General features: G+C 37.3%; 2 protein-coding genes across 2 annotated transcripts in view; one reads left to right on the top strand and one right to left on the bottom strand.

Annotated features, from left to right (window-relative positions):
* Positions 1-3,398, bottom strand: part of engase (endo-beta-N-acetylglucosaminidase) — a 24,553-nt gene extending 21,155 nt beyond the window's left edge. The window contains exons 1-4 of the mRNA XM_014024290.1: positions 3,277-3,398; positions 736-812; positions 455-656; positions 206-354 (exon numbers count right to left, since the gene is read on the bottom strand). Of these exons, the coding sequence (XP_013879744.1) occupies positions 206-354; positions 455-656; positions 736-812; positions 3,277-3,356 (508 nt within the window). The 5' untranslated portion in view covers positions 3,357-3,398. The remainder of the gene's footprint in view (positions 1-205; positions 355-454; positions 657-735; positions 813-3,276) is intronic.
* Positions 3,399-4,172: 774 nt separating this feature from the next.
* csnk1da (casein kinase 1, delta a) overlaps positions 4,173-10,002 on the top strand; it is a 17,035-nt gene continuing 11,205 nt past the window's right edge. Inside the window, exon 1 of the mRNA XM_014024289.1 lies at positions 4,173-4,633. Coding sequence (XP_013879743.1) covers positions 4,558-4,633 — 76 coding nt within the window. The 5' untranslated portion in view covers positions 4,173-4,557. The remainder of the gene's footprint in view (positions 4,634-10,002) is intronic.

Here is a 10,002-nt window from a genome sequence, read left to right as displayed (position 1 = left end):
TGCTCATCAGCATGGCTGCCTAAAAATGCTGCAGGATTTCTCAAACATGCATGAATGAGTCAAAGCAAGGCTTTGGGCATGTTTTTTATGAGAGTATAAAATTATAACATGATATAATCTCAAAAAAGTTGATTTTACATGATATTGCCCCTTTAAAATATGTCCAAAATTTTAAACTTTTTCCTATGACATGCATCAGGCTCACCGAGAACAAGGACTCCATGTTTATGGGCAGCATTGGTCCAAACGACAGGAGGAATAGTGACCAACTGATGTGAGAAATAGTTGAAAATATCTATGTACTGCCAGTGGTAGAAAACATATGGATTGTCAGCATGTGTCCCGTGGATAAACCTTGAAAAGACAAGAAAATAYAAAAATTAGAAACTTGGAAAAAGAACTTCCAACAGGGTAAGAACGAGAAGAAAACCCTGCAATGATGATCAGTAGATACCTGTCTTCCAGGTAGCCACCCATCATGTCATGGGACACCAACGTCCGAAGCCGACTGTTGGCCAGAGGAGGCTCCCGAGGAGCCAGAGGAACTACTGCCACATTGAAAGGATTCGCCTCACGTCGAGTCCAGGACAACAACTTCTCCAATGAGCAGAGACCACAGCTGATTGGTTCAGTGGTCTCCTCGTCGTAATGTTTAGCTGGAACGGGACACGAAAAAATAATCATAAGCATGATAAATCACATCAACAGGAACTGTTTCCACTACGATCAACTAACCGGGCAGAAGAGATGGAGTATACTTGATGACCTCAAGAACGCTCGAGTCCAAAGGTTGATCCAAACAAGACTCCAACCTGGAGAAAAGGTAAAGAGGGGTAGAAATAAAGCTACACACGTCCATCCAAACATTCAGCTCAGTGAATTGTGTGCAAAGAATCTAAATGCACAAGGTGTGAGGTTCCAACAAACCTAAAAAAACAAATTACTAAGAACGCCTTTAAATTATGATCCAACTCCTCCCACCTTGTTTTAGCTGTCCACACCTAACAAGAACACTAAAGGTATTTAAACATAAACGATTCATTCAAACCTATCTACTTTATGAGAACTCTTCACTCAGCACTACATGGTCAATTTGTTTAATCTGAAAGAACTACTTTTCTCTTTATACCTGTTTGTTTCAAAGCATATTGCAGTTAAGAGGTAATGATAACGTTTTAAGCAAAGATTTCATGCAATAAGTACCATACCAACTTTATTTATAAAGCACGTAAAACACCCACAGGACCAAAGTGTTCATTCAGTCATACACTCAGTAAAAAAATTAATAAAAAAATAATTAAAAATCAACAATACAAATGGTGTTCAAGGGCCAGAGAGAAATGATGTGTTTTAAGAAGGGATTAAAAAACACAGAGGGTTTCATCGTCGATGCCTGTCTGATGTCCAAAGGAAGGTCATTCCCTAATTTGGGAGTAGGGTTGGGCAATATTGGCAAAAAAAATAAATCACGATTAATTGTGGTATTTAGCCAATAACGATTAATTTGATGATTAATCCCCTGGAGTCCCTGGACACCCTTATGTCCTAGTCACATGACCAATTTAGTGGGAAAAATTTGCTATAAAAATCTGTTCAAATTTGTGTCAAAATTACTGATTTCAGGCTATACATCAACTTTTAAATTGTGATAGGTAAATAAAGTACTGAACTTTTTTTTATTATTTTGATCATATTTGAAGCAGAGAGGAGCACCGAGCGGACTGACCGGAGCAATCTCCAGTCAGTCTGCCTGGTGGCATTAATCGTATTAAGCGTCAAGTGCCAAAGAATAATTGATTAATATTTTTCTGACGATTAATAGCACACGATACGAATATGCCCAACCCTATTTAGGAGCTGCCACAGAAAAAAAAACAGTCTCCTCTGAGCTCACGTTTTGTCTTGGGCACAGTCAGGAGCAGCTGATCAGCTGACCTGAGGGATTGTAAGGATGTAGAAGTTCAGACAGACAGGGCAGGACAAGACCATTAACAGCACTGAAATCAAATAAAATAACTTTAAAATTAAACCCAAAATGTACGGGCAGCCAGTGCAGGGAGGCTAAAACAGTGGAAACATGATCAAACGTCCGTGTGCCAGTTAAAAGATGTGCAGCAGCATTCTGTACCCTCTGAAACTGAGATACAAGACTCACTGATGCCTGTATAAAGTGTGTTACAGTAGTCCAGCTGAGTGGTAACAAAAGCATGGACTACTGTTTCAAAATGTTGTTGAGAAAGAATTGGCTTTACTTTAGCTTAGCTGCCTCAAATGGTAAAAACTTGATTCAACATCTGCTCTGATGTGGTTTTCTAACTTTAGTCCAGCATTAACATTTGCCCCTAAGTTAGTAACAGTTGGTCTGATGTACTCAATGTACCAATACATCAGGTGTCTCAGTGGAGCTTGCAAAGATCATCTCAGTTTTGTTTTCATTAAACTTAATAAAAAAAGCCATCCAGGCTTTTATTTCCTCCTGACATAAAAACAGAGAGCTCAGAGAGTCRGTGTCCCTTTTGTTTAGACAAATATCTGAGTATCATTGGCATAACAATGAAAAGGGATCCCAAATTTTTTGAAGAGTAGAGCCAAGAGGAAGCAGGGACAGCATGAAGAGGACGGGGCCTAAAACTGAGCCTTGTGAGACCCCACACAAAATATGAGCAGAAGAGGACACCACCAAGGCAGAGACAAAAAGTAGGGTTGGCGATGTAGGACCTAAACCAGTTCAACTAAACACCAACATCAGCACCAGCTGTCCCGCTGCTCTGAGTGTTGGAGATCAGTCTCAGTTACTACCACACCAAATTGTAGCTCAGTATCGATAAAACTGACAGAGTTATAACCAGTGTGTGTTTTTAAGTTACGCTGTGGCAGCCATCTCACTGGTTTCATTCTACAACTTAATAAAAAGCTGTAGATGTATATCCAGTGTTACTTTCTGCAACTTTAATATCTGTCCACTGATTATAGTCTGCGCGTGCGCACACACACAGAGGCAAAAAAACATATGCTTAAGTTTATCAGTGCCAATTTGCCAATACCAATAAAAAAAACTAAATATAAAATAATTTCTTCAATCTAGTAACCTAATTTGATCTTTTTAGCAGGTGACCTTTGTCTCATGCACACAAGTCTTTAGGAAACCGACTGTCAAGTTAATAACTCCAATTAAAGCATGTTGACTCTTCCTCTGCTAACAGGAAGTAACGATAAAGCTATTTATTATCATCAAACAACCTAACATCAACAAGAAACCGTTCTCCAGTACTATACCGGCTGCTTTCTGTGTTTTCCTTCCCGTTTTCTACAACCTCTTCTGCAAAATGTTGGTTTTCTTTACCACTTAACGCCATTTTTTGGTAGCATTAGCACCAAAGCTAAAAACTGAAACAAGGAACACAGGAAAAGCATCATCCTCCAGCCCTTCAGAATAAAAGCGACACTTCCTTACATCAAATGAAGTGTTTTTATTTTACGCCTTATACGCTCATACTCTTTATTTTAAAAACACAATTCAGTTAAAAATCACTTATTTACAATAACGAGTCTAAGACTTTATGTATAATGTCTATTTTAACGGATTGTTCTCACCCCAGTAGGACAAAGGAAGCAATCTTTTGTTGTTTTGTTGACCAGAGACTGTTGTTCTGAAAAGACTGACCTCTATTCAGCAGATGAACAGAAAACTGACAGGAAACCAGGCAGCCATCATGGCTTCATGCGCTCTAAATAAATACTTCAAGGCTGTTGTAAGCATTTCAGCGCTAGATGAAGTTGATAATATAAGAAAAACAAACTTAAAATATCGCATGTCGGGAATATATTAGTTTGCTTTTATAGTAATGTACACACTTGTACTTGTGACAGGGATTACTTTATCATTACCACGTTATTCATGACACACACTGAGCTATTACACAATAAATACTTTTAATAACCATACTTCTGAATGTAATTTCACAAAAGAGCATACATGTTTTTAAAATTTGTATATTATCCCCGGATTTCATCGCAACATTCGCCTTGGATTTGGGTGGTCGTGTTTCTGGTAGTGATGTATACTAAGATATCTTAACCTGATATGATCTTTAAAGAGCTCCCCCATCTCCCCCCAGGAGGAAGTGACGTCAGGCAAAGCCAGCTGAACAGGGTCCTCCTTCCTTACATAGACCAGCATCCGTTCGAGCCAAAGTACCCGAGTAAACTTGCGAAAAGGATCTGCTCAAAATCCATCTTCATCCGTGGGAAATTCACGCGTGCCGATATTAAAAATAGCGGGAGCAGAAAGTAAACACTGTAACCTTTCTAACAAGCTACGTATTGTTAAAATACGATGTTAGGAGCATTTTGAAACAAGAGGCGAAAGATTGTCGGAGCCGACTTCATCCGGAGACAAAGTACAGAAGACAGAAACACTCGCTCGAACGGTCTGTTCTTGTCAGATTTTTTCGGGTCGGACAGTTTTTATTCGCATTAGAGGTTTAAACATTGAAAACAGTTTAAATATTTTGGAGCTAGCGAGCGTGCTTGCTAGCCTACAACAGATTACTTAACATGGAGTTGCGAGTCGGAAACCGATACAGACTGGGCAGAAAAATTGGAAGTGGATCCTTTGGAGACATCTACTTGGGTATGTTGTCTTTGCTACAGTGTTTGTTTGGTGTTCTTTTTATTTAACAGTGAAAGAGGAAGGACAACTGGTTCCTTTTTCAAGTTTCAAAACGAGTCGACGGGCAGTCAGCTGTTAAGTGCTCAATGTTAGCAATATTATCTGCCAAGCTAACAGTTTTCGGCTATCTCACACGCTGATTAGCTTTTATTTTTAAAAGAAGGAACATTAAACTGCTTTTTTATTCGATTCGGGGACTTATTTGTTTGTTACGATGCGTCCGTTTTACCTGAATAAGTGTTGGGACAAATACGGAAGCTGTCAGTGAAGCTAGCTAGTTTCTGCCTCTGCTCTGCTTGTGTAAACTGACCACAATAAAGCTGAGGTCTTAACCTTAAGCCTGACGAACACAAGCTGCCACCATTATGATTATATAATGTCATTTATAAATTACTGTCAATCTGCAGGTAGCCAATGGTTGATGACTTGTTTACATTTATGTTAAGGTTTTGTCAAGCTGTTTACAGCACAAATAGATTTATAGTGATGACTGTATTGTATCAGTGATCAGTAGGGAGTTACCTATGGAAGTTCAGGGCAGATAGAAGCGGAACAACAAACAGGAAATAACACACCTGGCCTATATTTGCATGTATTATGTCATTGGGTCCCATTGAGTTTAGTGTAATTCATCCCTCAGTGGCCTTTATTGGAGTTCTGCTGCTCTTTGCTGGAAACAGCTGATCACATTTTGACTTAAACTTGAACCACTGAGCTGTGGATGGTAGAAGGATGTAAACCAGCATAAAATTCGCCACCATTTGCAACCTAATCTGGCCCCTATAAGTCCCATCAGAGCACGAGTTATGTAATAACTTAAAGGTTAAAAGAGGTTATAACTCAGTTTTGCTGACCCTAGACTGAAATGTGTAAAAACACAAAACATGGTTCTAATGTCAGACTTTATTGCTTCGTCGTGAACAGTTCTGTCATTACTGCAGTTATTAAATAACCCATGGTATGTTGAATTGCAGGGGTGGGACTGGGAATCTTTTACTACATCACGATTTGATTATGGTTTTTGGGGCCGTGATTCAATTTAAAATCGACTTTTAATTTTTCTGTGTTCCCAAAGTGCGTCTTCTTCATTTTGCAAACCTTGCACACAGTGAAGCTCATGTCAAACTCAGACTCATTCAGTAAACACCAAAATGAGCTCAAATCTTTGCGTTCAGTGTAGACTGGGCCAGTTGAATCTCTCTCTCTCCTCCAGTTTTGTAGTTTCCTTTATGCCTTAGTGGTTTCTGCGCATGCATACGTTCCAGAACCAGCTGCGAGGTGATGTCAGGATGTCCCATGTAGTTAAAAAATGGAGGCTGACAGCCATTGGATTTGTTTATCTTTATTCAATTATTTATTTTTTAAATCTATTTTGGGACATATTAAATCAATTCTGGTTCTTTGTAAATAAGAATCACGATTCTGATGTGAATCGATTTATTTATTTTGGTATACCTCTAATGARTTGTCAACAACATGGAGTTTTGACATTTTGAAATTTTTTTCAGAATCCTCTWGGTCTGGAATGCAACTAAAAACACATTTTATGCCCCACTTGTACTAGCAGTAGTACTACTACACCACTAACTACTTATTTAGTTACRTTCTGCAACACTCATGACAAACATCCACTACAAAAGCTGCACAATGTATCAAATAATTGCTTTGGTATCAGTGAGCTCAATGTCTTTATTGCAAAAGACTGGGCTGCAATAAATTATTGTGTATTTGGTCAATCCAAGGAACTCTCAATGCCCACACCTTGTTTAAATAATGATGACGTAAGGAAAAATAATTGAGGCCTTTAATACATATATATACAGTATATATACAGTATATATACAGTATATATTAGGGCTGTGTATTGGCAAGAATTTGGCGATGCGATATATCCCAATATATTTCGAAACCTTGAAAAAATTTGATACAGTTCTTTAGAATATCGATACAGTATCGGGAAATGAAATATTGCGATATTTCAGTGTATCAATATTTTCTTACACCCAACTTCTTAGTTGTACAAAATATGATACAGCTATTATTTTTTTCACAGTGGTGGAAAAATGGTTGTCTCTACTATATTTCTGCTAAAGTCCCTGGTATATTTCACACTGGAGCTTAACATCCTTACAGTAATCTGTCACCAACATGTGAAGTGAAACAAGTTTAAGAAATCTATAAAAGTTAATTTTAGTTAAATCATGTCTTGTCATGGCAGCACAGGATTGACTCACTGCTTTGTTTTAGCTTATAAACCTAACATTCTTGTACGCTTCCTGTTGTTCAGTCTAATAGTGATAGCAGCCAAACTCTTGTATAATCAGTTTGTGTGTTTTTTATTGTCAGCTCTTGATTCTTTCCTGTCAGAGTGGCTGATGACTAATGTGTTGTAAGGTTGTTATGAGTAAGACCAATGCGTGGTTCTGTTAAATCACTTGCCCTGCTGTTGTTTCACAAGTCTTACAGTAAGACATTTTCCTAATTCAGGTTTTTTTTTCTACCCAACAAGCCAAGAACAGAATGAAAACTTGCGTTTCAAAAAGAAAACGACAAATGTTCAGTGGAAATTTAAAGAAACAAAAATATCTCCATTTGACGTATCAAATTGAAGTCTTAATCAAGGTTGTTGGGGTCTTTTGAAAWCTGTTTTTTTCTACCCCACCCCAATTTCCTATATTACAATTTTCAGAAGTTCATGTTCACTATAATTCACCAATAAACATAAAAAACCAAAAAACAAATTATATTTCACCCACTGGACATCTTTCAGCTTGACTAAGACAAAATGTCATCTTAAGTAGGTGACCATGTATCCCCAAGCCCCCCACAGAGAGACCGCCTGGTCCCATTTTCATAGTYGAACAGCTGGGTTCTTGACACGTGACCATGTTATAGACGGAAGTTAACATATTGATTTAGGGGACAATAGGAGTAGTTCCTCTGTGGGAAACATTGGGAAAATCATAAAAAGTTGCTGTAAAAGACTGCACTTCTCACACAAAATACATCCAGAGAGAAATTATTTATTTTTTCTGACTGCAAGAGCAAGAAGGGAGAAATGTTATGAGACCAGATGGGCATGTTGTGTCGTTCTGCCATTTACAGACCTCCAAAATGTTGCTCCTCGTACAAAAAATCACTCCATTGTTTTGATACAAAACACACAAAAACTGACTAAACACTCTAAATGACACCCTAATTATAAAATCCAAACATGTTAAATGTCACAGATTTAATTACTCAGTCCTGTCTCACATCACTGCAAAACTCCAGTCAACAGCTTGTCTGATAACTGAGCCTCTGTCAGAAATAAAGTCTGGGTTTTTTTATATTTTTTAGTTTGAGAGAAAGATGAGACGGATGGCTCATTGTGATGTTTTTAAACAAGATTACGTGTTTCCTGCTGCCTATGGCTGCAATGGGATTCAAAATAGATAATTTTCAGTAAAAAAAGTAACTTGGGTTTTACTTGGCCTATCAACCCAATTTAAAAACTGATAAAGTTTGAAAAATGTACTTTTGACATGATTTGTAACRGTCTCAGAGAGGCTGTCTTTCCAGCTTGTGATTGAAAACAGTCATGTGAATCAATAATGTGATACTATACTGCTGTTGTGCATCAGCTCCTCATCCATACAACACTCTTAAATATCTTAAATATGTGTAATGCACACAAAATATTATACATAATTAGCTAAAAACAATCTGAACAGCACTAAATGGACAGAAARTGCAGCAACAGAATCCAGGTGGTCCTGTGTTGGTCTTTTACTTCCGATAAAATGTTTGGAGCTTGATGCTGTTTTCACAAATTTATTTACTGTAAGTTTAAACACAGCTGAACTGGTGCACTGTGATTGAATAATCACAGTCACGTGACATGTGTTCTAAAAAATAACCTGAGTGGAGGTCCACATGGTCCAACACCCTGATCTTTAAACTCTCTCATCACAAATAAGTAGAAATAAAGAAACTGGATCATAGTCAGGGGCAGATCTAGAAAAAAAATTAACTGGTTGGCAAAGACAGGGCAGGAAAAATGCAGGGGGTGAGGTGGAGCTTTATGTGTTGATGAGTGGAGAAGCTGCTCATCACATCTGGACCTTCTCTAACCTCACACATCCATTTTTTCCACATCACAGAAATCATTATGGGCTGCATTACATTGTTTTTATCCATCAGTATCTCAGAGATACTGATGGATAAAAACACTGTAACCAATGATCTCTGTTACTAATTCATTCTAASCTTTGAGCTATCAGGTTGTATTTATAACTGCAAGTGATGTAAATGTCATTTTGACTTTCATTTTGTATGCTACAAACAGGTCATCTTGAAGTGTGTTGGGGCCCAAAAAAAATTCAAAAGCATTTTATTTTTTCACCCCAAAATGGTAAATTTTAAGCTTAAACTTTTCCTATGATTGCAATGTACTATTATTGATAAAATATAGCAATGCTGTTGTTTTTTATTTACTGTACTTTTTAAACCTTTTAATAGTTGGGGTTGTAAACACTAATTCACCCAATTATAAAGAATTACAACACTTAAAGAACATTTATTGGAAGTAAATATAGAAACTTAAATTTAAAAGCAATAAAATGAAGTGCATTTATTTACCAGTCAGTTTTATTTACTGTTTGCAGACAGTATAAATCTTTTTATAATAAACTAAATTACAACTTTTATTAACAGAATGATAGATCTAGAAAGCTTTGACATTTAAAACATTCACTAAACACCGGAAAAGTTGTGTCAATGTCTTTTGTACCAGACAAGCTAGTTGATCATGTAAAAATACAGAATTTTGTCATGTCCAAAAAAGGTGTATGAAGGGGTTTACCAAATTTGAAAACTGTTTTACGCTGAAGTCACAGCATTATAAAATGTTGCCTCGGGCTGTTACTGGTCAGACTAGAACTTGTGAAACAGGTACTCAGGTAGTGACGTCTCAGAAAAAATGAGAATGCTGCAGCAGTGTATGCTAACAGGGCGGAACCCATAAAAAAGCTAAACTAGCAATACAGTTTGTTTATTGCTGTCATAATCAGATTACTAAGATRTGAGCAGACCCAATGACTCACTAATAAAACTAATGACGCCTTTTTTAACGGCAAGCTGACGTAATCTATGTAAATGTCTTTTTTTGTAGATTTTTCTCCCGTGTGAAGTAACTAAGTGCTGTGTTAACAGCTCTGCACCATTTGACGCTACAGAGCCCTAGAAGCAGATGAACCACAAACTTCAGCGTTATCTGTAGTGCTGTACCAAACGATTATTTTCTAATCGATTAATCCAACGATTATTTTTTTCGATTAATCGATTATTCT

The sequence above is a fragment of the Austrofundulus limnaeus genome, unplaced genomic scaffold (assembly GCF_001266775.1).
Source record: "Austrofundulus limnaeus strain Quisiro unplaced genomic scaffold, Austrofundulus_limnaeus-1.0 Scaffold417, whole genome shotgun sequence".
Lineage (NCBI taxonomy): Eukaryota > Metazoa > Chordata > Actinopteri > Cyprinodontiformes > Rivulidae > Austrofundulus > Austrofundulus limnaeus.
Note: the sequence above shows the minus strand (reverse complement) of the source record. Positions and strands in the feature narration are given on the sequence as shown.